At 47.9% G+C, this 27,817-nt stretch overlaps 1 protein-coding gene across 4 annotated transcripts in view; it reads left to right on the top strand.

Annotated features, from left to right (window-relative positions):
• The window catches only part of COL27A1 (collagen type XXVII alpha 1 chain), a 356,512-nt gene that overhangs the window by 52,603 nt on the left and 276,092 nt on the right, over window positions 1-27,817 (top strand). For all 4 annotated transcript variants that reach the window (XM_077305314.1, XM_077305312.1, XM_077305313.1 and 1 more), the window contains 2 exons: window positions 8,626-8,679; window positions 15,055-15,108. In XM_077305314.1, the coding sequence (XP_077161429.1) occupies window positions 8,626-8,679; window positions 15,055-15,108 (108 nt within the window). The remainder of the gene's footprint in view (window positions 1-8,625; window positions 8,680-15,054; window positions 15,109-27,817) is intronic.

Raw genomic sequence — 27,817 nt, 5'->3', positions numbered from 1 at the left:
AGGCGATTATAAGCCGCTTTGAGCCTCCTTCGGGTAGGGAAAAAGCGGCATATAAGAACCAACTTCTTCTTCTTCTTCTTCTTCTTCTTCTTCTTCTTCTTCTTCTTCTTCTTCTTCTTCTTCTTCTTCTTCTTCAGTTGCCTCCATGATTGAAGGGGCCACGGACTAAAAAATGTGACAAGGGGAGCCCAAAAGGTTTATGGGGGCCCTGGCAACTGAACTGATGAAATACTCTTTTTCTCACGTATGATGTCATTAATTGCTAGAAAGTTCAACCTTTATCAAGGGAAAGAAAAGAAACCATGTCCTTTGTTCCTTTGTATATGCTTGAATCAATGCATTCAAGAAAAAAAAAAGAATGCACATGCTTGAATCAATGCATTCAAAAAAAAAAAAAGAATGCACATGCTTTCTTGGTCAAATGTTCCAGAATATTCCAGAACTGTTTGATTATGTTTAAGGTTACCAGGTCCTCCCTTGGAGGTGGTAGCCCCCTGCTGACAGGCCCTGCCCCCCAGCTGTAGATCAGTGGTCTGGCAGGGGGACTTACTTGGAGAAAGAAAGAAGAAGAGTTGGTTTTTATACCCCGCTTTTCACTACCAGGAATCTCAAAGCGGCTTACAATGACCTTCCCTTCCTCTCCCCAGAACAGACACCCTGTGAGGGAGGTGGTGCTGAGAGAGCTCTGACAGGAGTGCTGTGTGAGAATAGCATTATCAGGAGCATGACTAGTCAGGAACCCAAAAGCTGAGCTGCAAAACCAATATTTTCAAAATCTTACAAATATTTATTAAACAAAGTGCTCTGATATACATTAAAAACAACACATATTTAACTGCTCATGCCCAAATAGACCAAACATGTTTCGACCCCGAGGGGTCTTCCTCAGTGGTCAAATTTAAGGGCCGAAGCAGCCATTCGCACCCGAAGCAGCCAGCGCCGTGGCACGGGGGGGAGGGGCGGTTCGGGTGCCGGCGCTCCAGTTGGCACATGCACTCTGTGCCTGTGTTCATGTGCCAACTGGTGCGCTGGTGTCCATACTGCCCCTCCTCCCTGCACCATACCGCTGGCTGCTTTGGGCACGATTGACCACTTCGGCAGCCAAAGCGCCCTACCCTAGTTAAATTAATGTGTGGAACGCTCTTTTGTCTAATATCAAAATCTAAAGGCTTGCTGGGTGGCAAAGAAAAATCCTGAAACAAACATAAATGTTTAAAACATGTTAGAATGAGCATATATTTTTTAAAAAGAATATCTAATGTAATATATTTTATTTATTTTATTTTATATATATTTGATTTGCATAAACATGGAGGTAACTTAGTGTTGGGTATAGCTCCAACTGGTATTTTTAAAGTATCTTATTTGGAGCTCCTCTTCTGAAATACGTAATATCTGCAGACTCCGCTTTGTAAAGAAGATGGAAATAAAATTATACTATTCAAAAAAATGCCCATATTTCAAACAGAATATCTCCATACATATAAAAATGAAAATGCAGGAGCATGACTAGCCCAAGGTCACCCACCTGGCTGCAGGTGAAGGAACAGGGAATCAAACCTGGCTCGCCAGATTGGAAGCTGCCGCTTTTAACCACGACACCAAGAAAGGCCGAGACCTCATCACTGGTGTCACACAGGAAATGATGTCATGACACTGGCGACATCCAGGTGATGCTCTGGCATTTGGGCAAACACTCTATGATAGAAGCTAGCTTTATCACAGAGTTTTTGACCAAACAATGGAGCATCACAGTGTCACTTCCAGTGTGATGCTGGTGACTAGGCCTGGGCCTTTATCCAGATAGATCCCCCCGTGTCTCCTACTAGTTGCCAGGAGGAACCTGGCAACTGTAGTTATTATACACGAAATAAAAAAATCAAGAACCATTTGTGTAGTTCTTATGGTTGAAATGGAAGCATCAAACCATGAAAATTGGGTTGCTTTCTTCCAGTTTCTTTTTTCTGCTCCAGTGCTACCACAGGATGGCCTTTTCAGGAGGGACCCTCCAAGGTTTACCTCTGCTCTAAACAGTGCCGTTGCGTTTACATTCCAATGGAATGTTTAAGCTCTACGGTTTGTTCTTAAGCATTGTTACTATAAAGATCGGCAGAATACACTCCGGACGCTGCTTCTTTCCATACCGACTCCATGGAAGAGCTGATTTTTCACGTCAACCGAGTCTGTGTGCTTAGGGAACTGATCGGGGGACGCTAGAAATTGGGGACACACCAGAGTTGCTGTGCTTTATTGTGGGTGTTTCAGAACATGATTGTGAACACAGGAGTCAGTCTGCTGGATCAGTTATCCTATTGCCCATGTGCCATATGCTACACCATTGTCTACTTTTGTATCGCGGCAGCTCTACCAAGTATGAGAGCTTTTCTGCATGTCTTAATTATACTTTCCCTCTGAAGATGCTATATTCCGGCTGCTCCACATGACATAGCCAATCTCCTGCATCCAGCCAGCAAACTGTTCACTACGTCCGCCATTTTAAAGTGCGAGTTGGTGAATTCCAGAAAGTGGATTCCCCAACCTAAAACTCCCAGTGTATAACCAGCAGGCCAGCAGCCAAAGAAATGTATGGAGGTGCAGAAGTGCTACCTCCATCTCCAATGTCCCGCCCTCGCACCCGCCTCCCTCTCGCTTCTTACGGGGGACGGGAAGTGCGTTTTAAAAACGGAGAACAGCTTGGAGCAACGAATAGGCGGACAAGCGTGCAGAAATAAAAGTATTTTTTCCAAAGTTGTGACAATTAGTATGCTTCTCTAAAGTTTTCAAAATCAGGAATCAGAGATTAATGTTTAAATGTAACAAAAGACTCGTGATTCCATAAGAGGTTGCTTTCAGAAAGCACTATGTATCTATGTTTAGTCATTTAAACAGAGAACTATAAATTTTAAAAAAATTAACAGGCATCACGGGACCTTTAAAACAAGGAGAAAGGGGATTGGTTGCCTGGATTGATTGATAGGTGGAAGAAAGTCGCGTATAAAGCACATTGCTCTCTTCTGCAATTCCAGCAGCACTTGTGGAGGGTGAGAAGTGCAAAAAGGCAGCAGACAAGAGCGAGACAGCAAGAAGGTGAGGAGTGGCCAGGAGGTGCAATATTTCACGCTATGCCATTCAGCTAGCGTAACGTCATTTTTACTGACATGCAGAAATGGGTTGAATATTTCTCCAGCTCTACAGAATATATCTCAAAATTTCCTAACTGAAACTCTCCAAGTGAACATCCCAGCCAATATGCAAACCAGGTGCTCGACCGCCGGTCCACAGCCAGTTTTAAACTTAGGCAAAGGTGTACGTCTTTCCATCCTCAACCTCACTGGATTTCTAGCTTATTGACCCTTCAGCTGCAGAACTTAGCCTACTGCAGAGGATTCTGTGTTGTGATTTAATGCAGACGAAAGGAAATCCTTCATACAGTGCAGATATGACATTTATGATCTATAATGCTTGACAGTCTTTGGTGTTAAGTGGCTTAAGGATTAGATAAATTCACAGAGACCTATCAGTGATAATTAGCCATAACAATTTAAATGGAACCTGAATTCTTTAAGGTAGTCTACACCTGTATAGCTAAAGGTCTGCAGGCAAGGATATGGGGTGGGGTCTGATGCTGGCTGTAGAATCACACCCTTCTGATTAAAAACATGGAAATAATCTAGGTAGCACTAAGAATTCCCTCCAATGCTATGGTAAAAACCATAAAGTTTTCTATAATTCCTAGAGCTACCCTGTAACTTCTTTTGTTCTGGAAGTGGTGGCACCATACCCAACATTGCAAGGTTTTAAATTTGTCCCTTTTTGTTGCCACTCTGAACAGCAGTGGGCAATGGGAACAGAGGTGGCAAATTCCCCACCCCAACTAGAGACTTGGCACCTGTATGCATAACTCCTTCTAACCCACTTTAATTAACTTGTAGATGGATGCAGTTCCCTCTGTTCATCTGCCAGTATTTGTTCCAGTAGGAAGGCAGATATCCAGAATGCAGTTAGAGCTGATCACCCTTCGGCTGATTGCAGAATCTTTGAATTTCCTTGGAATTCAGCAGGAACACCTCCCCCTCACCTAGCATTTTGGTGAGGCAGCTAGAGTGGGTTGAGCGCACAGAAATAATTTTTAGCGGCGGGGTGGAGAAGAGCATGGGAGCAGGAGGTAAGGGTCAAATTGGTCTCGCTATGTTTGATACAAACCAGAGGGATGAAAAATGCAAAAGGCACAACCTGCATTTGGAAATAGGAGCTGCTTCACAATATATTTCTTTAAGGTATACCTCAGGGAAAATATCATGTGCAAACTCAATGAGAGCGAATGCTGGCAGGGGCTCATGGGAATTGTAGGCCATGAACATCTGGAGGGCCGCAGTTTGACTACCCCTGGGAGGGTCTTGGATAGCTCAAGCTAGCTCAATCCTATCAGACCTTGAAGCTAAGCAGGACCTACCCTGGCTGATCAGTGTGGTATAGTGGTTAAGAATGGCAGCTTCTAATCTGGCCATCTGGGTTTGTTTCCTTGCTCCTCCACATGCAGTCAGCTGGGTGATCTTGGGCCCTGTTCTGGCCAAACAGTTCTTTGAGAGCTGTCTCAGCCCCACCTACCCCACAGGGTATCTGTTGTGGGGAGAGGAAGGGAAAGTTGTTGTAAGCTGTTTTGAGACTCCTTTGGACAGTGAAAAACAGGATATAAATATCAACTCTTCTCCCTCTGGTATTTGAATGGGAGACCTCCAAGGATTTGGGTGGAGTTCTTCCAAGGAACACTAGGACTTATACCATGGAGGCAGGCAATGGCGAACTACCTCTGAACATCCCTTGCCAGGCTGCCAGATAGTCCTTGGATCTCCAGGCTAAACTACACGTGCCATATGATGGATGGATGCCAGACTAAGAGCTAGTAGACCCAGGTTTGGATCCGCCCTCTGCCGTGGAAGCTCACTCAGCCTAGCCTGCGAGATATCACAAGGATGTTGTGATGACGAAATGGAGGGAAATGAAGTAAGATGCTTTGTGGAACATAGAAGGGTATAAATGAAGTCAAGTAGTAAATGTGTTCACAAATGCCTATATCAGCCTTTTCCAACCTTTGGTCCGTGGAGGGACCCCTGAAATATTTTTCAGGCTGCAGGGAACCCCAGAAGTGGTGGTGCCATGCCCTTTCCCAAGTAGGCATTGAAATAAGTTGTGGCAGCCAGCCAATCAATCATCAATCGATCGTTTACCATTTCCATTGTGGAGAAAGAGGCTAGGCCTGTAGAGCATCCAGTGATGTCTATTATTATTATATTATTACTAGCCAGTAAGCCCCTTGCATCCAGGAATGCAACGGGTATTAGAAGGCCCCCGTAGATGTGGTTGCCGCCGCCCTACCCTGTGTCCCGGGCGAGTGCAGTCTCTGGCGGGTGTGTCGACGTGTAGCTCAGGCAGGGCACTGCGGAAATGCTGTCCTCAGCGGCCAGACAGCGTCTGGCCGTAAAGCTGGCTGAGAGCCTTGCAGCCAACTTTACCATCATCACCAGATCCACCTCTGTCCCAGCACCAAAGATCAAATCGAGAGTGTAGCTAGCCTGGTGTGTAGGACCGGCAACAAATTGCGAGAGCTCCAGTGTTGCCATGGTCAAATTGGTCTCGCTAAGTCCAAACCATGACCCAGGGACAGTGCATCCACATGGACATTGAAGTCCCCCAGGACTAGAAGCCTGGGAAACTGCAATGTCCAGGCGGCCACCGCCTCCAGCAGGCTCGACAGGGCAACTGGTGGGGCGTTGGGTGGACAGTACACCAGCCAGATGGCCAAGCCTTGGTGATGTCAGTGGCCATCTGAACTTCTGGGAAGCTTTTGCATAACCCTGGTTTTCCCTGGAACCCTGGTTGGGAATCCCTGGACTATATTATTAGGATGTATTTGCCTATGTGGCAGTCTCGTATGGAGCATTTAGAGCAGTGGTTTTCAAACTTCCTAATGCCGCGACCCTTTAATACAGTTCCTCATGTTGAGGTGACCCGCAACCATAAAATTCTGCAAGGGTTCTTTCACAGAAATTAATCCAAAGCCGACCAATGGTGTGAAGATCCATTGTTCATAATTGTATATAAACTGTTTTTTCCCCAAGGTTTCTCAGTTCAGTTCTGCCTCTTGTCCCACCATGCTGATCTCACTCTTTTCCACTGCTCCAGACAGACAAATGCTCTATCTCGATATACCCCGCAAGGCTGTTGTGTGGATGGCGCCCCTCCCGGCCAAGCTGCTTGCCCTGCTGTGACCCCCGTGAAAGGGTCGTTTGACCCCCAAAGGGGTCCCGACCCCCAGGTTAAGAACCACTGTTTTATATGAATGCCTGAATCATCATATGTCATGTTACAAGCAGCCCTAAGTTCCATCATTTCATTTCATCGGTGCTTGCTTATTAATTTGTTTTCTTATATTCCAGCTGTCCCTATTTTACCAGAGAGAATCAGAGTTCTGGTATCTGTCCCTAATAAAACAAGCATCTGTCTCTGTTTTGTTGGGGGGGGGGAGATGATGGGGAATCCCTCCCCCCAAATGCACACTCTTGTTCTTAACATTTCACCCTCCTCCCTAAGTGTTTAGAAATCTCTCTAAGAAGGGGGTGTACATCTTGATTGCGGTGCTCATATAGGGGCACTCAAAATGTCAGTTCATTGCTTCCAGATGTCCCTGCAGCCTGTGCTCTTGCAGAACAAGAGGCGAGGTGACCCTTCAGCTATACGAAAGTGTGGTGGCAGCCATTTCCCCTTTTTCCTATATGATTATTATTTATTTATCCTACCCCGCATATAGTATAGCCAGGAGATCTGAGGACTGTCTGGCAGCCGGACGAGGGATATTCGCAGGTGGTTTGCCATTGCCTGCCCCAGAATCATGATTCCTTGTATCCCTTGGAGCAGGGGTAGTCAACCTGTGGTCCTCCAAATGTCCATGGACTACAATTCCCATGAGCCCCTGCCAGCAAATGCTGGCAGGGGCTTGTGGGAATTGTAGTCCATGGACATCTGGAGGACCACAGGTTGACTACCCCTGCCTTGGAGGAAATAACACCCAAATCCTTGGGGGTCTCCCGTCCAAACTAGAATCAGCGCTGCTTAGCTTCCAAGATCTGTTTGTATCAGGCTCACCTGGGTTATCCAGGTCACTGCTTTTGATATGATATTAGCTCATAACTTGATGGGCAACTGGATCTGATTCTGCCTATCCCCACAGCCATCAGAGTTTAGACAGCCAATCTGTGGTTTGACTATATGGAAATAGCCTTTAGTGTGAGGAAAGGTGAGGGAGGATGATACCTGTGGGCAAGACTCAAATAGATCTTGGCAGTCAGGAGAAAGCATTGAGAACGGTAGGTATGGGGTATAAAAATCAGCTCTTCTCCTTCTCCTTCTCCTTCTCCTTCTCCTTCTCCTTCTCCTCCTCCTCCTCCTCCTCCTCCTCCTCCTCCTCCTTCTCCTTCATGGGAGACCTCCAAGGCTTTGGAATCTTGGCCAAGTGAATGCTAGGGAGTTTCCTAGAGGTAGGTTATGTTGGGCTCCTAGTCAGTCAGCCAACAGGCTAGAGTGGGAGTTGCTCAAGGCCTGAGGCCTAGTGCAGAGATTCCACTGTTTCCCATTCACCCTATGATGGACGAGTAACAAATGTTTTCACCCCAGCAACTGAAGAGCCTAAGTTTTTGTCCCATGAGAGAATGAGCCTTCCTGGGGGAAAAAATGCTAATAGCTACTTGGAAATTGAATTATGGGATGCTTGGCCATTTACCCAACTATGCCCCGCTGTTAATTTTGGCCCTGCCTGCACCTGCTGTCTTCCAGTGGCTTAAACTCCTTTGAGCATTGAGGTCTACTTTTGGTAAAAGCTGTACAGTCTCCAGAGCTCTTGAGAAGTTAGGGCTGGCTTCCAAACATTCTTGAGTCTTCTGGCCTCTCTCTTCCCCTGTCTCCCTCTCCCCCCCACTCTTCTCATCCAAGGAAAAACCCATCATTCATAACATGCTACTTGAACATAAATCCTCAAGAAGACACCTTGCTTTATTCATAATGTTGATGCTGCCAAAAGAGAGGAAAAAAATGCAAGAATAATTAAGAGCTGCAGCGGCATGCTGGAGATGGTGGATTTCGTCAGTCCAGCTGGAAACCAGAGGCTAAAGAGTTTAACAGTTTGATCTTCAGCACCCTTCAGCCTTCGAAAGTATAAATTTTAAAGCTACCACTGACTGTCCAAAACTATCAAAATAGGGAGGAAAATCATGTCATTTTGTCACTGATAGATTTTCAAAAGCACAGCCGTTGCTTTTTCCTGTTGGCTTGTTCTGTTTGTGGATTTAGAGATGTGGCCGTTAATAATGTTACAAACTGTCGCATGTGAGAGTGACACATGGATTTGGAGAGCATGGGTTATGTGTACTGGAACTGCACCTCTCTCTTGTACCAAGGGAGAGCCCCAGCCACTTACACACACTGTGATGCTCATGTAAGGATAAACGCTGCATGCAGATGTTAGCATTTTGCTTGATCTGTAGTTAGCTGACCAGTTTGCCTAAGCATCAAAGAAAGTTGCTGCTTACTGCTGTATTACTAAATGAATATTCGTTCATTCTTTGTCAATAGGGCCCTGCAGGTCTGCCTGGGTTACCTGGACCACCTGGCAAGAGAGGCCCACGGGTAAGTAAAGGGTTTGTGGGAGGGTGGAAATTGGCCTCCAAGCCAAGAGGACTGTCAAAATTGTAGCAGTGTAACTAAGCTTGCATTGATAAATATTAGTCAGAAAATGGATCCTGAAATATCCATCCTTTTTGAATTCCATAAGATCTAGATTGCTTTTGAGCACTTACGACAAAATTTTGTTTTGATACTGTAAGATATAGATTGCTTTTGAGCAGCTTTGCCAAAAAAATTTAAATTATCGATCTTCTAGGTGTATGGCTTATGGGCTATTAAACCTTAATAAAATGAAATATAGAGTCAGAAAAATGTAGGAGAGATTTTGGGAGATAGGGGATTTTGGAGGTCATATTTCTTGAAACAACGTAAGCTGAGTCTGTTTCTGGTTCTGCCACAGCTTTGTACTTAGCTTTCCCACTTAATTCCCAGAATTAAGTAGCTACAGTATCTAGGATCAAAGGGATCTGCTTCTTAGGGAGAAAGCATGGGTCCAGGTGTATGTGCGTACTGAACCCTTTTACTTTTAGCCTGGTTGGGGGAGAAAAGGACTTCTGTCCATATTTTGTGTCATTTTTCTCGACTAAAAGCAGTTCCGGGATACCAGATCACGAAAACTGAACTGGCGTTATAACCGTTCCAGCAGTGTGGCCCCAATCCGCTTTGGCACTGCCTACCTGCACCCCTTGCAGCTGCTCTTTTATGATAAAAAAGCATTTCTGGAGACCTGATTATGAATCTCTTGTGCAATGTATATCTTGATCCTGCGGAGAGTGATGCAAATCATCTTTGGATTGTCACCATGACCGGGAAAGCCTAGGCAAGCCCAGTCCTGACAGATCCCGGAAGCTTAGCAAGGCTGACCCTGGCTGGTATTTGCAGGGTTGACTTCCAGGGAATTGGGTAGTACTTCTTCCATGGAACACTAGGGGTCATGATATGGAGGCAGGCAATGGCAAATCACCTGGCTGCCAGACAATACTCTGATCTCTTGGCTTCACTACACAAAGGCCATATATCTTAACACAGCCTGCGGCGCGGCAGGCGCAGCGGACTAAATAAAGCCATAAGGGCTTAGGGGGAGGAGTTAGGGCGGGCTCTGTCCGGGATGAGGAAGGGTGCCAATTGGCCCCTTCCCCTGGGCGCCTGCCAATTGGCCTCGCCGATTCCTGCCCTGGCAAAAAGGGAGCAACTGGGCTCGCAGTTGCTCCCTGGCTGGCGGCCTAATGCGGTGAGAGGCGCGAAGTGCCTCTTGCCGCATCAGGCCGCCGGCCAGGGAGCCCCTGGCAGCCATGCTACACGCGACTACCGGAGGCTCCCTTGCCTAGCACCCGCTGTATTTTGATTACAGCGGGCTTGATTACTAGTATATGATAAATAAATCAGATACTCAAGATTCACAGGCTGAGTAGAGATTCCTCCTCTGTTCTCATGACGTACCTGCCCAGATGCACAAGGTTGACGAGGATGGTGATATTGTTTTTGAGATTGGATTCAGTTGTCCAAAAGAAACTCACAGCCCTCTAGGGACCAGCTTATACATGTGCCGAGTATTTTCACAGGTAAAATACTCTGAAATGTGGCTCTGGTCAGATCCCCACCTGTGCTTGTGGGTCTTTAAAATGAGGCAATCCCTGAGTTCAAGGTCTGATTTTGGGAGAGAAGGCTGAGGAGCATCCAGATCTTCCCCCTTAGGGTTGAGAAATGAAGGCCTGGACCAGATGTCCATGGACTACAATTCCCATGAGCCCCTGGACATCTGGAGGGCTGCCGTTTGACTACCCCTGGCCTGGACTCTGAGTTACGCGGGCTGAACCCTGCTTACTTTACCCAGCATGTTGACAGGGGCTCATGGGAATTGTAGACATCTGGAGAGCCACGGTTTGGCCACCCCTGCAAAGAAGAAGCAGTTTTTTTTTCTACCCTGCTTTTCTCTTATTTGAAAGAGTCTCTTTTAAAAAAAGAATTATTGGATTTAATTTAATTAATTTAATATTGAATTTAATTCAAGAATACACTAAAAAAAAACAGAAAAGAGGTATATACATAGTAAAATTGAACATGTAAAATATAAAATACACTGTGGAACTAGCCCTCCCTGCATTCTACCATAATATATAAGCCTTGAGTAAAGATAAATGTCCATTTTGCATCATCTAGTTTATTATCTAAGGGGTTTTTGCTATCTAACAAGGAAAATTCTATCCGGTTTAAGCATCGTTTTCAATAAAATGGAATAGATTCTAGATATACATTTTTATCATCTGTTATTAATCACTCCCTCCAAAGCTTTTAATGTCCTTAAGATAGCTTTTCCTTTAACTGAATGTATCAAAACACCCAAGTAACTTCTAATATGGAAGTATTCAAATTCTGAAATGCTAGATTTTAAACTGTCCTCATTGTTTTTATATGGAATAACTTGATCATTCACTATCCAGATTCTGTAATCACTAAACTCAAAGGTTTCCCAGCCTCGCAGTGGAGTAAATTCTAAACTTATCTTCTCAGTCATACCGTTAATAACACGTGCTAGAGGAGAATGGTTTGGAGACAATTTAACCTGATCCCACACATTAAGCATTGCATTTATAAAGGCATTATCATTTCTCTAATATCTTTTCCGATTTACTTTTTCCACCCAAGGCCAACGCTTTAAAGGCAACTTTACAAAAGACTGTTCTATAGTGACAGAAGTGTTTCCTGTAGTATTTAAGTTAAATATCTGAAGGAGTCTCAAAGGGACTTACAATTGCCTTCCCTTCCTCTTCCCACAACAGACACCCCTGTGAGGGCGTAGGGCTGAGAGAGCCCTGACAAAACTGCTCTTAGAACAGCTGTGTGACTAGCCCAAAGTCACCCAGCTGGCTGCATGTGGAGGAGTGGGAAATCATATCCTGCTTTCCAGATTAGAAGCCTCCGCTCTAAACCACCACACCAAATCTGGCTCTAGAGCAGGGGAGGAGAAGCAAAGCAAAGCATTAAAAGCAACACGTTTGTTTGGCTGGCCCACAAATATGTTGCTCCTTGGGCAAGCCAAAGGTCAGGGTGGAATCTATAGGTCAGGAGTAGAAAAGCTTCTATTCTTTCCTTCCTCCCACCCCACCCCCCACTGCCTAGCCCCCAAATCCCCAAACATGAGTTGTAAAGAAGCATCTGGATGTTTCTTGACAGGCTCCAGAATGTAGCCGAGGCAAGCAAACACACACATACGCACACACACACTTTCTTATTGGCGTGTGAAGCCTTTGAACCAATAAACTAGAAGTTTCTAAGAAAGGGATCCCATTGCTACTCATTTTGTGAAGCGTTTCTGGCCTGCACTCTCTCAGTTTACCAAAGAGACGGCTCCACCACCCCCTTCCTTCACGTGAATGACATTCCACCCAGATTACAAGCCCCACCACTTTTTGGGAACTTTTCCCTTGGCCCCTTTTTGAGAGAACACCATTGCCAGGTCATTCCCTAAATCTTGCCTCCACCCTGCTGTTAGCCTATTGGTGGCTCTAGAGCCGGGGTAGTCAAACTGCGGCCCTCCAGATGTCCATGGACTACATTTCCCATGAGCCCCTGCCAGCGAATGCTGGCAGGGGCTCATGGGAATCGTAGTCCATGGACATCTGGAGGGCCACAGTTTGACTACCCCGGCTCTAGAGTAAAAGAGTAAAATCCTTCCCGTAAACTTTGTGTTTCTGGTGCGGGATTGAAGGACCTTCAGTGTGAAGCCGCGTTCTGGCTTGGCTTGTTTTGATGAGGCAGTTCAGACATTTCCCAGTGCACAGTCATTACTCTGAAATAACTCCTCTCTATGTAATACTAGTTGCTGGGGGGCATTGTGGGGTGAGCTGCTGTTTCTCTGCCCTGCCTGTAGGCGTCCAGTCCACAAGCGGGGCCAATGGGGTGTCGTGGTTAAAGAGTGATAGACCCTAATCTGGAGAACTGGGTTTGATTCTGTGCTCTGTCACATGCAGCCAGCTGGAGGACTGTGGGTCATTCCCAGTTCTCTCAGACCTCTCTCAGCGCCACCTAACTCATACAGTGTCTGTCGTGGGGTGAGAAAGAGAAGACAAGAACTCCAGGCCCAGCCTCGAGCTTGGTAACCCTACCAGCAGGGCTTGTCGCTTCCTGTGTTCTGTACAATTTCTCATGAGGATTAGGATTTCCACTCTTCCTGCTCCTTTATCTCTTTGGGGGATGTTGGGAGAACCACCCATCCTGACCACAGGTACAACTGGGTGCTTTTGAAGCGGTGGTGAGGCACTCTCAGTTTGGCGTGGCCTACTGACCCCAAACCCCATGCAAGCGTGTTAAATGGTCAAAGCCAGACTGGATACTCGGCATACCTGAACGATTAACTAATCTCCGTTAGCTCATCTCGGATGCGTATTCTTGCTTGCAAAGTGCTTTGTTGGATGCAGCTCAGCATTCTTTGCAAGAATCTTTGCCACCATTAGGCACGGGAATTGGCCACCGTGCTTGCCATGCTTGGGTCCCGCTCCTGCCAAGGGACCCCCCCCCCCCTTCCTGCTTGGTTGAGACTGTCGGAAAAAACTGCAGCTGGGTGCCCCTCTGCCATCCTGCCTCTACCCAGTTCTCACCTTCTAAAAATGTTAGCCGCTTTAAGCCTATTTGCACTCAAAAGCAGACATACAGCTAAAATAAGTAAACAGTATCAGTCTTCTGCTCGTTCATGTCATAAGTTATTTTGTGTATTTTTTCGTAAGAGGTTTGTGGGGAAACCTTTGGGAGCTTCTTAAAAGCTCTTGTTGTCACTGTAGATCAGGGGTGGGCAAACTGTGGCCCTCCAGACGTCCATGGACTACAATTCCCATGAGCCCCTGCCAGCGAATTGTAGTCCATGGGCCACAGTTTGCCCACCCCTTCTGTAGATAAAGTGCTAAATTTTGAAGTGGGAGATTTAGCCCAAATCCTGCCCAGGGAAAGAAACTCCTTGTCATTTTGAGCACAGGAAGACGCAACAAAGATCATGACTCTACCTGTTTATTTATACCCCGCTTTTCACTGTCTGAAGGAGTCCCAAGGCAGCTCACAACCACCTTTCCCTTCCTATCCCCACAACAAACACCCTGTGAGGCTGGTGAGGCTGAGAGAACTCTGAGAGATCTGTCATTGGCCAAAGGTCACCCTGCTGGCTGCATGTGGAGGAGGAATGGGGTATCAAGCTTGGTTCTCCAGATTAGAGACCACTGCTCTTTAATCACTACGCCATGCTGGCAAATTGCACATGCATCCAGATATTGGATCAGTGCCGCATGGCAGGAAAACTGATTGGGGTCAATCCTAACTGGAGCAGTCCAGTGTAGCAGAATGTCAGTCAAATGGTGTAGCAGGAGTGGACTGGGAAGTGCAAAAGGCCCTGGGGCTAGCCAAGCTGAGCATCCCCTGTGGCATTGTAAGATAAGCACTGCAAGGGCCACTCAGCTGAGGAGCACCAGCAATGGTCATTAGCCTACCTGTTGCTTCCTTCTCCAGACAACGTAGAGCAGGGGTAGTCAACCTGTGGTCCTCCAGATGTTCATGGACTACAATTCCCATGAGCCCCTGCCAGCAAATGCTGGCAGGGGCTCATGGGAATTGTAGTCCATGGACATCTGGAGGACCACAGGTTGACTACCCCTGCCTTAGGGGACAACAGCTGATGAGCTGCCTCCAGCAGCCATTGGTGATGAAAAGTCAGAGCCAAGGGGCTCCTAGGACAGAGCTGCTGTGGCATGGTTTGATTTTCTCCTGCCTCCCATGCCAGCCCCCAAAGCAAGTTATATGGCCAGTCCCTGCTCTCCCATGATGGTTGCAGAAAGCCCCTCACCTGTTCCTCGGGCCTGAGTGGTAACAGAGGTAGAGATCTGATGTACTCTTGCAGGGAAAACGCAAGTGATGGACTTGGGGACACTATTCCATTGATCCAGGGCAGCCTTCCTCAGCTTTTTTCCCCATTGAGAAACCCCTGAAATATTCTGCAGGCTTCAAGAAGCCCCATAAGTGGTGTGATTATGCAGAACATGGTTGGGAAGCAGAGATGTGTACAGGCCAACCCAGGGCCCCTCCCACCCCTTCTAGGCCCATCACTGGCCATTTTGGGAGGCCATGCATGGTCATACCACCTGGTAAATGTTTAACAAAGTTTAAATATATATAAAAATTTATTAACTCCCACCCATTCAGGAAATCTTTCCAGGGCTGTCGAGAAACAAAGACTGATCTAGGGGCAGCTGAACTCTTTGGTGGGTCTGGGTGACCAAATCCTGAGAAGATTCACCAACTGGGACAGAGTTGTCCAGAGGGCCAACTGGGGAATGAGCTCAGGGCGAATTTTTAACTGTTCAGGTGTTAGTCTTACTTTCCTTGTTTTTTCTTCAGGGACCTCCTGGCCCTCATGGGAATCCCGGCCGCCCTGGTCCACCTGGCCTTAAGGTAAGTGCAACATGGAGGTTAGGCCAGTGGGCGCTGATATCTGAATCTCCTGCCCCGCAGTTTCCATTCTCTGCCATTGCTCAGTAGGGCAGTGGGGGAAGATTGGTGTTCCTTCAGTACCACAACATCCCAACACTGTGAATCCAACACTGGTGCCAGAGGCATTGGAATGACACTCTAGCACTCCTCCAAGGTTCTGTGAGAAACTGAGAGTGTTTCATGGAATTCTGCAATGGTGCTCTGGTATAGACCAGCATCTGAGTGAGACCAGTTGACATGTCTTTGCCCGCCCACTGCCAAAAGCCCGTGCTGATTGCTTTTCCTGGGTTGGTAACCTTGGGAGATACTGCACATATAGTTACCCAGTGCTTGGAATTAACTGGAGGAATATTGGATTTTTGTCTTCTTGTGAAGCTTCAGCTGGTTGCCTAGGTGGACAATTGATCTTAGGTTGAAATCACACATTACCACATAAAAGGGAACTTGTGATCATGGATGGCTCACCAGTTAACTAGTATGTCCTGTGGCCCAAGGGATGTGCCCAGCAATCACTGATGAAGCCGAGCTTCCTTTTTCCTATTGGTGGAATCAGAGCCAACTGCGGCTCTTGCTCAGGGCCTTTTTGCACGCCATAAATATAGTGAAATGCTTAACTGGTGAAGATGCTACATTTTTGGTGATGTCACCAACATCCAGCATCCAATCAGCAAATCACTAACTACATTCTCCATTTTAAAGCACTAGCTGAGGAATTGCATGAAGCAGATACCCCAACCTATGTAACGCGAACTGCAGGAGAGCAACCAGCAGGCCACATACTAAAGAAATGTATGGAGGTGAAGAAGCGCTATCTCCGCCTCCAATGTCCCGCCCTCGCACCCACCTCCCTTCTCCCAGGGACTTTTTTTTTAAAGCAAACTGCCTGGAGCAATGAATACGCATACAAGTGTGCAGGCAAAGCAAAAAATAATTATTTCCCAAGTTGTCACACAAAGCATGCCTCTAAAGTTCCCCCTCCCCCCCAACCAGAAACTAGATTTTTTTTTTCAGTTTCAAGACTCATGAGTCCATAATGGGTGGCATTAAAAAAGGACTATGCATCTGCATAGGTGTTATACTGGAGAAGCATTTAATTAACAAAAAGTTAGCGGGCATTGCAAGCCCTTTAAAAAGTTGAGAAAGGGAATTATGCTGTCATAACGCTAATTTTTTAGATGTGCGGAGATTCCCAGCAGGGGCTCATGGGAATTGTAGCCCATGGACATCTGGAGGGCCACAGTTTGCCCACCTCTGGTCTAGGGGGGTTGTACTATGATTGAACTTTCCTGAGTGGTCATCTGGCAGCTCAGAAAACTCTGAGCCAGCACGGTATCATTGAGAGCCAGCATGGTATAGTGGTTAAGAGCAGTGGCCTGTAATCTGGAGAACCGGGTTGGATTCCTTGTTCCTCCTCCACATGCAGCCAGCTGGGTGACCGTGGGCCAGTTACAGTCCTTTTAGAGCTGTTCTCATAGAGCAGTTCTTCTTGAGCTCCCTCAGCCTCACCTACGTCACAGGGTGTCCGTCGGTTGTGGGGAGAAGAAAGGTGTAAGCTGCTGTGGAATTCCTTTGGGTAGTGGAAAACAGCTCTTCTCTTCAACCACATTCAAAACTCCCTGCCACAGCAGGAAGAACTGAAAAACAATTTAAGGGGCAAGTGTACATGAAATTTTATCTTGCACTACAATCGTGTTATGAGCCTCTTGTGGCGCAGAGTGGTAAGGCAGTGATATGCTGTCTGAAGCTGTCTGCCCATGAGGTTGGGAGTTCAATCCCAGCAGCCGGCTCAAGGTTGACTCAGCCTTCCATCCTTCCGAGGTCGGTAAAATGAGTACCCAGCTTGCTGGGGGGTAAATGGTAATGACTGGGGAAGGCACTGGCAAACCACCCCGTATTGAGTCTGCCATGAAAACGCTAGAGGGCGTCACCCCAAGGGTCAGACATGACTCGGTGCTTGCACAGGGGATACCTTTACCTTTACCTTACAATCGTGTTAATCCCTATATTAAGGTTTATCTTACTTGAGCGAGATTAAAGAGAGTTTTTATAGAGGTGAGGAAATTTCCAGGTAGAAAACAGATCTCCAAGTTCATGACCAGTCTTTCTTTCTTTCCTTCCCCTTCCTTGTTCTCCCTCTGCCAGTGAGCTCTAATACACTCTTGATGATCTGGAAAAAGATTTCCACTTAACTGGCCCCTTGCCTCCGTCTGATTAAGAATTAGGCACTGGAGATGTGTTGGCGGACAGCAGCTGTTCTGAATTTAAAAGCCTCGTTATATAGTCCGAAAAAGGGAGGCTGTTAAAAAAAGAACAAAAACCTCTACTCCGCTGTAGCCTTTCTTATTTATATTCTTCTCAATGACTTCCAGATCGCACTACTTAGTGTAATTTTTTAAAAACCCAGAAACCCTGTTTTATAGATCTGGAGCCAAAGCTATCGTCTTCGCTGCTGGCTGGGCAGAGTCAAACTGGGATCTCCCCCGGTCAAGACACTCTGTGCAGTGCCTGCTTGGCTCCCAACCTTTGGAGGTTTAGCGTGAAACACCTTCCTCTTCTCCTAAGAATGGTAGCAATAAAAATGAACCCTTGCTGCCTTCTCCGATCATGCCGTATTGTACTGAATTTCTGCTGCCTCCTGTTCAAAGGATTCCTGATAGGAAGGATAAGAAGGACCTGAATGGCCCAGGGTAGCCAGATCTCATTACATGTCAGAAACTAAACACGGTTGGCCTGGGTTAGCATTTGCATGGGAGTGACCAAGGAAGTCTAGGTTAGGGTTGTGCACTCCATGGACCGTTTTGGTGATCATAGAATCATAGAGTTGGAAGGGGCCATACAGGCCATCTAGTCCAACCCCCTGCTCAGCGCAGGATCAGCTCAAAACATCCTAAAGTATCCAACATTTTCTTGAAGACTGCCAGTGAGGGCGAGCTCACCACCTACTTAGGCAGCCTATTCCACTACTGAACTACTCTGTGAAATTTTTTTTCCTGATATCTAGCCTATATCGTTTTACTTGTAGTTTAAACCCATTACTGTGTGTCCTCTCCTCTGCAGCCATCACTGAAGATTGAAGTGGCCAGCATTGCAGCGTGGAGGGGAGGCCAGCACCGGCGGCGATGTGCCAGCTGGCGCCCACACGCAGGCACAGAGCTGTGCGCCTTTGTACGGGCGCCAGCTGGCATGCCACTGGCACCCTTTTGCCCTGCACTGCAGCGCTCACTGCTTTGGGCTTCAGTGATCCCCAAAGCTATCGAAGCACACTGGAACGCACAAGCCGAGAAGCCACCTCCAACATTGTCTGGCCTTGAAAAACCTACGGGTCGCCATAAGTTGGCTAGGACGTCTTAGTGAAGTACTGGTAATCAGAAGAGAGTGAGGACGGTATTGGAAAGAAGAGGCTTGGGTTCAAATCCCCATTTGTTCTGGGCGCCATCGTTCAAGAAAGATATTGACAAGTTGGAATCTGTTCAGAGAAGGGTGACTAGGATGGGTGAGGGGCTGAGAGGCCGAGAGAGTTGGGTCTGTGTTGCTTAGAGGAGAGGAGGCCAAGAGGTAATATGATAACTGTGTTTAACTACATAATAGGTAGATGCCTGGGGGCGGGGGCGGGGGCAATGTTTCTTGAAGCTCTTGAGACGAAGAGTAGGAGCCAATGGTTCAAATTATGGGAAAGGTGGTTCCACTTCCAGTATCAGGAAGCATTTTTTGATGGGGAGGGCTGTTCGTAGATGGAATAGGCCCTCCCAGAGGGTGGCTGAGTCTCCTTCATTATAAGTTTTTAGGAAGTGATTGGATGAGCACATATCAGGTGGGTGTGATTTTTCAGAGCTAGCTTGTTGCAGTGGTTAAGATCGCGGACTTTTAATCTGGTGAGCCAGGGTTGATTCCATGCTCCCCACATGCAGCCAGCTGGGTAACCTTGGGCTCGCCACAGCAATGATAAAGCTGTTCTGACCAAGCAGTAATCTCAGGGCTCTCTCAGCCTCACCTCCCTCACAAGGTGTCTGTTGTGAGGAGAGGAAAGGGTAGGAAATTGGAAGCCCCTTTGAGACTCCTTCGGGTAGAGAAAAGCAGTATCTAAGAACCAACTTTTCTTATTCCAAGTCCTTTCGAAGGTGGGGGGGCTGGACTGGATGTCCCTTTGTGGTCTCTTCCCGCTCTGTGAGATTCAGATTCTGACTATGAGAAGAAGCTTGGTGTAGTGGTTAAGAGTGGCAGCTTTTAATCTGGTGAGCCAGGTTGGGTTCCCCGCTCCTTCACATGCAGCCAGCTGGGCGATTTAGGGCTAGTCACAGTCCTGCTAGAGCTGTTCTCACAGAACAGTCATATCAGGGCTCTCTCAGCCCCACCTACTGCACAAGGTATCTGTTGTTGGGAGAGAAAGGGAAGGCAGTTGTAAGCCACTTTGAGATTCCTTCGAGTAGTGAAAAGCAGGGTATAAAAACCAACTCCTTTTCTTCACTCCTCTTCTTCATTGGCTCAGTTATGCTTCCTCAGCCTGTGCTGCCTCGTAGGGTGCTGGTAATAAGGATAAAAAAAGGAACACGGAATGCATAATGGCTAGTTTGAAAGTACTGAGGTAGATGGATGAGCTTTGCATGCAAAACATTCCACTCACAAAGAAGAAGACTAGGCTTTTTATATCCCACTTTTCACTACCCAAAGGAATTTCAAGGGGGTTTACAAACACCTTTCCCTTCCTTTCCGCACAATAGACACCCTATAAAGGAGGTGGGGCTAAGAGAGCTCTAAGAGAACTGCTCTGAAAGAATAGCTCCTACAGAACTGTGACTAGCCCAAGGTCTCCCAGCTGGCTGCATGTGGAGGAAGAGTGTGGAATCAGCCAGTTCTCCAGATTAGAGGTTGCCGCTCTAAAGAACTATGCCACGCTGGCTCTTAAAGGGCTGGAGGAGCATTGGAGAGACACTGGATCATGCATAGATCTAAGCAGAGCAGAGGCTTTGCATGCAACAAGTTCCAGGTTCAGTCCCTGAAATGTTTCAGGGGAGACCTGAGGTGCTGCCAGTAAGAGTAGCTGCATGGAATGAGGAACTGACTCAATGGCAGAGCACAGATTTTACATGCAGAAGATCACTGGGAATCCAGTCTAAGGGTTTTCTGGTAAGAGTCCTGGGAAAGACCCAGCCCAAATCCTTGGAGAAGCACTGCTAGCCCATATTAACCGTGTGTCTGATACACCAGTGTCCTGACTCCAGATAAATTAGCTTCACACAGTCCACAGGATATCTGGCATGGACTTAGGTTCCCAACAACAGAATGCTGGCTTTTTAAATAGTGCACACATATTTTGCCCATGACAACTAAAGATGGAAACCTCCGTATGCAGGGCAATATATTTTTGGCTGCCAGATGCCAGGAGCCCCATGATTTATTTGAGGAAGCTCAATTCAACTGATGGCCTATAGCAGTGGTAGCCAAATGTCCATGGACTACAATTCCCATGAGCCCATTCCAGCAGGGCTCATGGGAATTGTATTTCATGAACATCTGGAGATCTACAGTTTGGCCATCCCTGGTCTACAGATTCAAGGCAGGCAGAAAATAAGTACACTGAAAAATGAAGAATTGGGGAGTTCACTGACACAAGTTGTGATGATACTAGCTTAGAGGGCTGTAAAAAGGGAGCAAAGCAACTGCTTAAAGGTCTATCAATAGCTACTAATCCTAGTGGGTCATTGTATCCTCCATTTTCAGAGGCAGTGTACCTCTAAATAGTTACTTTGGGGTAGCAGCGGGGTCTGCAGTTCTGAGCTTCTTGCTTGGCTGTCACTGAAAACAGGATTCTGGCCTGCTTAGATTCTCAGTTTGATCCAGCAAGAATCTTCTGATCTTGTGATGTAAAATACATTTGGAGGAAAGATTAAAATGCAATCCTCCGTGGAATATGCGTTCCCAAACCTGATCATAAATAAATAAATTATAAATAAATTAATACATTAATAAATTAATCATTTTTAAAAAGAGTGAACTGCGTAAGCCAGTTTTTGCCACCCTTGTGGGTGGATGGGCAGGTGAAGAAGTCTGACTGTGATCTGGTGGATTAAGAAGGTTTTGATCTAGCAGGATGCTTCACTGCATAGTTTCAAATTTGTGCTTAATTACCTTGGACAGATAGCGAAAGGGGTGCGGTTGCTGCCTGTTTCCTTCCAAGTAGAAATTCTCCTAAATGTGGAGTGATCAGGAAGTGGAGTGACCGTGTTTTAATCCACCGTGTTTTTGGCTGCATCCTTACGTTTGCCAAACAAAGTGCTTACAGCTTGCTTGGGAGGCAGTGGGTCATAGGTATAGTTTGGTCCAATTTGCCCACTGTTAAATAAAATTGCCATCAAATTCAGACTTTTACAAAGACAGAGAAGTTGGCTGCTTTTGCTCAGCTGTCCTCTTGGTTTAGTGATTTAGAGCAGCAGCTTCTAATGTGGCGAACCTGATTCCCTGCTCTTCCACATGCAGTCAGCTGGGTGACCTTGGGTTGCTCACAGCCCTGATAAAGCTGTTCTGACCAAGCAGTAATCTCAGGGCTCTCTCAGCCTCACCTCTTTCACAGGGTGTCTGTTGTGGGAATAGGAAAGGGAAGGCAGCTGTAAGCCTCTTTGAGACTCCTTCAGTTAGAGAAAAGTGGCATATAAGAACCAACTCTTCTTCTTCTTGATAGCACTGTTCTTACAGAGCAGTCCTGTCAGAGCTCTCTCAGTCCCACCTATTTCACAGGGTGCCTGTTGTGAAGAGAGGAAGGGAAGGCAATTGTAAGCCACTTTTAAGATTCCCTTGGGCAGTGAAAAGTGGGATATAAATCTCAGCTCCTCCTTCTCCTCCTCCTCCTCCTCCTTGTCTCTGCTGTTGCCTTGTTGATTTGTGTCTCCCCTCTCCCTGTCAGCAACTGCAGCTGACCTTGTGTGTCCAGTTGGTGAAGCTCCTGTCCTGATCATGCCAGAGACTCTCCGGGTTTGATAGGAACATCTGTTTGCACTGGATATGTGCTTCCTGCCTCATTCGCTGGCGAGGGAAGGGGAAAGCGCTGCTTCCGGATGACCCAGCGGAGCACTCAAGGGGCATGCTGGGGTTGGCCTGGGTGGGTGGCTTTAGTGCTTTCAGATGCTTTGGAAGAAGCTGTTGCAGGAGTAACACTTACAACTCTCCTGGGGGCCGACATGCTTCAATGTTTCCTGTAGCTCTGGGTTGGCCTGCTTTTCCAATAACGGTAGAGCGTTGGGAGCTTGGCCTTGGCAGCAGGGAGGTTTGATGCATTAAACATTACTCACAGTTGGGAGTGCGAGGAGATCTGTTTCTAATTGCCGAGGTTATAAGTTTTGCAGGTTTTCATGTAGGCAACAGGCAAGCGCATTACACTGTAGACCAGGGTCAGCCGATTCACTTGTGAGCCTAGCCTGACTTCCACCTGACCTGTCCCCCCTCCCTCCCCAGGAATCAACACTTGAGTATTGTGAACCCAGTGGTACCGGGGCTACCGTCACATTGACTCAGCAGCCACATTTTCTTTTCTGATGGGATATCGCCAGCCCATCCTATATAGCAGAGTGGGGGAGAGTAGCTGTCAATGAATGATCCTTGCAGGAAATAAAAACAGAAAGAGCTTCTGCATACACGTGCCGTTACATCCCAGCATTTCAGAATTTGAAGACTTGTCCATCTGCTTTCGTACTGTGGCGCCATTATACAGAATTTTGCTATGTTATGAGTGATTTCTTTAGAGGAGTCTGAAAGGTGGAAAGAAGAGTAGATTTGCTTGGATCTTCCAGGGGGATTTGTGGAAATTTGTGTAGTATATTGGGAGTGTATGTCCCTAGAGCAGGGCAGTGTGATATGTGATCGAGGGTCTCAGATTTTCCCGTTTCATGGGGGCAGACCCTTTGGGAATAAGGAATGTTAAGATATTATTATTATTATTATTATTATTTCGATTTATTTCCCGCCACTCCCAAATGGCTAGCGGCGGGTTACAATGTCTTAAAAAACCCATTAAAACTCCCATTAAAAGACTTTAAAATGTCACAACATGGCAGCACAATAATAAGATCCCCTTCCTACCCCCCATTCCTAAAAAAGGGGGGGTGGAGGAGAAGGAGGTCAACGATGTTCAAGAAGCCCGGGGGAGAGCAGTCGATGTACCCCGGCAGCCCCTCAACCATAGACCTGGCGGAAGAGCTCCGTCTTGCAGGCCCTGCGGAACGTTAAAGGGTCCCGCAGGGCCCGCAGCTCACCCGGGAGCTCATTCCACCAGGTGGGGGCCAGGACCGAAAAGGCCCTGGCCCTGGTCGAGGCTAGGCGTGCTTCCCTAGGGCCGGGAACGACCAGAAGATTCTCACTCGCAGAGCGCAGAGCCCTGCGGGGGGCATAGGGCACTAGGCGGTCCCTCAGGTATGTGGGTCCCAGCCCGCGTAAAGCCTTAAAGGTTAGAACCAGAACCTTGAACCGGATCCGGACAGCAATTGGTAACCAGTGCAGCTGCCTCAGCACAGGCTGGATGTGGGCCCTCCAAGGTGTGCCGGTGAGGACCCTAGCGGCTGCATTTTGTACCAGCTGGAGTTTCCGGATCAGAGACAGGGATAGGCCCGCGTAGAGCGAGTTACAGAAATCTAATCTGGAGGTGACCGTTGCATGGATCACAGTGGCCAGGTGTTCGGGGGACAGGTAGGGCGCTAGTAGCCGGGCTTGGCGAAGATGGAAAAATGCCTGGCCGGCTACTTTCCTGACCTGCGCCTCCATAGTCAGGGAGGCATCAATGGTCACACCCAAGTTTCTGGCCTGGGACGCGATGGTAAGATGCGCCCCTGCCAGGGTGGGTAAATGCGCTTCCTGTTCCCGCCCCCTACTTCCCAGCCACAGGACCTCCGTCTTGGAGGGGTTGAGTTTCAGGCGACTCTGCTCAAACCATTCTGTCACTGCTTCCAAACATCTGGCGAATGGTTCCGGGGGGGAGTCTGGGTGGCCGTCCATGAGGAGATAGAGCTGGGTGTCATCAGCGTACTGATGGCAGCCCAACCCAAAACTCCGTACCAGCTGGGCCAGAGGGCGCATGAAGATGTTAAATAGTGTGGTGGAGAGAACCGCGCCCTGTGGGACCCCACAAGGGAGTCCATAAGGGCGCGAGAGCTCATCCCCCACTGCAACCCTCTGGGTCCGGTTCTGGAGGAAGGAGCATATCCAGCACAAGGCTGTACCCCGTATCCCCGTACCGGCGAGGCGGTGGCCCAATATCTCATGGTCCACGGTGTCGAAAGCAGCCGACAGATCCAGAAGGACCAGCACGGCTGACCCGCCTCTATCCAGCTGGCGACGGAGATCATCCAGCAAAGCGACCAGCACCGTCTCCACCCCGTGGCCAGGGCGGAAGCCAGACTGATATGGATCGAGTGCCGAAGTTTCATCCAAGAAAGCTAGGAGCTCGTCCGCCGCAGCCCTTTCCACCACCTTGCCCAGGAACGCTAGGTGCGACACCGGGCGGTAGTTGGCAGGGTCCTGCGGGTCCAGCGTTGATTTTTTCAGGAGAGGGCGAACCACTGCCTCCTTCAGCCGCTCGGGGAATTCCCCGGAACTCAGGGAAGATATCTCCCTTGAAGAAGAACTGAGGGCAAGGCATTGAAATGTGCCAAAGGGAAGGTCCTCCAGAACTGATTCTGCATTTAATTTATTTGTTCTGTTGTGAATCCTGCTGAATTCAGATCGATTTGAACTTGAATCTTCCTCTATCTCCCTCCCTCCCCATTGAAATAGAAAGTGTTCTGCATGTGATTAGGGAAGCTCAGAAGGGGTGGAGCCAAACGCAGTAGGAGCCTCTTTCTTTTTTTAAGGGGGGGAAAGAGGATTGGAGACAGCGGAGGAGAGGGAATAAATCTCTGCTGAGAGAAGTTAGGGCTTCTGGAGCTTCTGCAGAGAGAAGTTAGGGCTTCCCCTTTAAGGGAAACTTACAGCCTGGGAATGAGGAAGCCTTTGAACTGATGCCCTGGCCAATCAGGGCTTTTCTACAGTGTTGGAGGCTCCAGGCAGCAAGTTAGTTTGGGACAAGCAGACAGCTGCACTCTTACTCATGCCAATTTTTAGAAAAAATTGAGAGTTATATCCACTCCAGGATATTACAGGGGAAAGGTAGGGTCACTCTGGATCAATCATGCTTGTTGCAGAGGGAAAATTTAAATTGCCCAAAATCAAAATGGTCATCACATTCAGTTTAGACGGCAGGGACTGAATCAACCTGGGATTGGAATAAAAGCTCCATGCAGATTCAGCCCAGGACTTGGAACTCTGAAATTATCTCCATTTAATAAAAGACAGTATTGGAGGGGGACAAAATAACATACAGCTTATGCATTGACCAGTTTTATTTTGTTTATATATTTGATTTGATGATGATTGATGATGATTTGCAGGCCACATCTCTCTGAAAGCGAAGTCTGTCCCATTGAATAGATTGGAGCAGATGGGGGCACCCTCTTTCGGAACTCCTGGAAGTAGGCCCCGTGATCCAGGCGTTGTGAATTTGGAAGGGGATCAGGGGAGGGCCTCCCAGAGCTACCCTGAAAATTTGTAGGCTGTAACTGAACCCCCCCCCCCTTCAGGCCTGGGAAAAATGCTGGAGTTCCCATTGAAATCAATGGCGCCATTGATTTTAATGGGCACTGAAACCGAATCAGGCCAGATCGGGCCCCTGGTGCACAAGGTTACTGACTACCATGTCTTTCATCCACTGTAACCTGCCACCCCTTTGAACCTTCATAAAATCTACCTCTTCGTCAGATGGCTATCCAGCCTCTCTTTAGATATTTCCAAAGCTGGAGAACCCACCACCTCCCAAAGAACCTTGTCCCACTGAGAAACTGCACTAAATGTCAGGAACATCTTCTGTATGTTTAGACGGAATTTCTTTTGAATTCATTTCATCCCATTGGTTCTAGTCCATCCCTCTGGGGCAAGAGAAAACAACTCTTATCTATATGGCAGCCTTTTAAATACTTGGTTATTAGATCCCCTTTTAAGTTGGCATTTTACCAACTTGTCAACAAGTATATCATGTGGAACCTTATCAAAAGCTTTATTGAAATCCAGATAAACTATGTCCACAGCATTCCCCTGATCCAGCAAGGTAGTCGCTTTCTCGAAAAAAGAGATAAGGTTCGTCTGATATGACTTGTTCTTGCGAAACTCATGCTGAGTCTTAGAAATCACAGCCCTCTGTTCCGGCTGATCAAGGACTGACTTTTTGATGATTTGTTCTAAAATTATGTGAGCTACAGATGTCAAGATGATGGGTCAGTAGTTACCCTGATCCTCCTTTTGCCCTTTCTTTAAGCAGAGGCTGGACAGATACTTATCCTGGATGCTTTAGGCTGATCCAGATCAGAACCAATGGGTTGAAATGAATTCAAAAGAATTTTCAGCTAAATATCCAGAAGTCGTTCGTTAGTTAGAGCAGTTCTTCAGTGGAACAGGATTCCTTGGGCGGTGGTGGGTTGTCCTCCTTAGATACCCATCTGACAGAAATGCTGATTGCATGCCCAGGGAAACACTGATCGCCAATTTATGGTTGGGAGGCGAATTTCCTCCAGGACAGACTGGCCAGGAATTGTGTTTTCTTTTGGGGGGGGGCATTATCTGGCCTTGGAATTGGGGGTTACTGTGGGCGGGCAGGTAGTTGTGAGTTTCCTGCATTCTGTATGGAGTTGTACCAGATGACCCTGGAGGTCCCTTCCAACTTTATGATTCTACTAGATTTAAAGCCCATTTTATTTTTTAATAAAATAGGCGCTAGACTGACCTTGTGGGCGTCGTCCGTGCTTGTTTCTCAGTTCAGGCGCGGTGGTGCGACGATCCTGAGGCTGCAAGGGCGCTGCAGCGGCGGCGAGAAGGCGGGAGGGCCCTGGGCGGCAACGGCAGCCATCTCCATGCGGCTCCCAGCCATTGGAGCGGCCGGGAGAAGGCGGCGCGGCCCCCCCCCCACTGCGAGCCATGGAGAGGCTTGTGGCGGCGCGGCGGCAAGAAGGCGGGAGGGTGGCGGGCGGGCACGGCAGCGATCTTCAGCCGCCCCCCGGCCATTGGAGCGGCCGGGAGAAGGCGGCGCGGCCCCCCCCCCACACCGCGAGTCATTTAGAGGCTTGTGGCGGCGCGGCTCCTGATTCGCTCCTCCGAGTTTTTATCCCGGACCGAGCCCGCCCTAACTCCTCCCCAACAGCCCTTAGCGTTTTATTTAGTCCGTGGCGCCTGTGGCGCCACGGGCGGTTTAAGGATTTTATTTCATGAATGCATTTGGTTGAGGTCAGAGCCAGCTAATTAGACAATACCGGCAATAATATCTATGGACTAGGGTTGTGCGATTCGGCCGCCGAAGCGGCCGTTCTGTCCGGGCGCAGCCAGCGCCGCGCCGCGGGGGGGGAGGGCGGTGCCGGCAGCGGCGTGACAGCGGGCGCAACCACGCAGGCGCGGAGTTCCGCGCCTGCGTGGTTGCGCCCGCTGTCACGCCGCTGCCGGCACCGCCCTCCCCCCCCGCGGCGCGGCGCTGGCTGCGCCCGGACGGAACAGCCGCTTCGGCGGCCGAATCGCACAACCCTACTATGGACTCCTTCCTCCCCCCATTCACCTCCAGGCCATTCCCACTGCTAAACTGAATACTAAGACACAGACCAAGAGGCATATG

The sequence above is a fragment of the Paroedura picta genome, chromosome 12 (assembly GCF_049243985.1).
Source record: "Paroedura picta isolate Pp20150507F chromosome 12, Ppicta_v3.0, whole genome shotgun sequence".
NCBI classification, from domain to species: Eukaryota; Metazoa; Chordata; class Lepidosauria; order Squamata; family Gekkonidae; genus Paroedura; species Paroedura picta.
The sequence above is the reverse complement of the archived record's forward strand: the minus strand, read 5'-3'. Positions and strand labels throughout refer to the sequence as shown.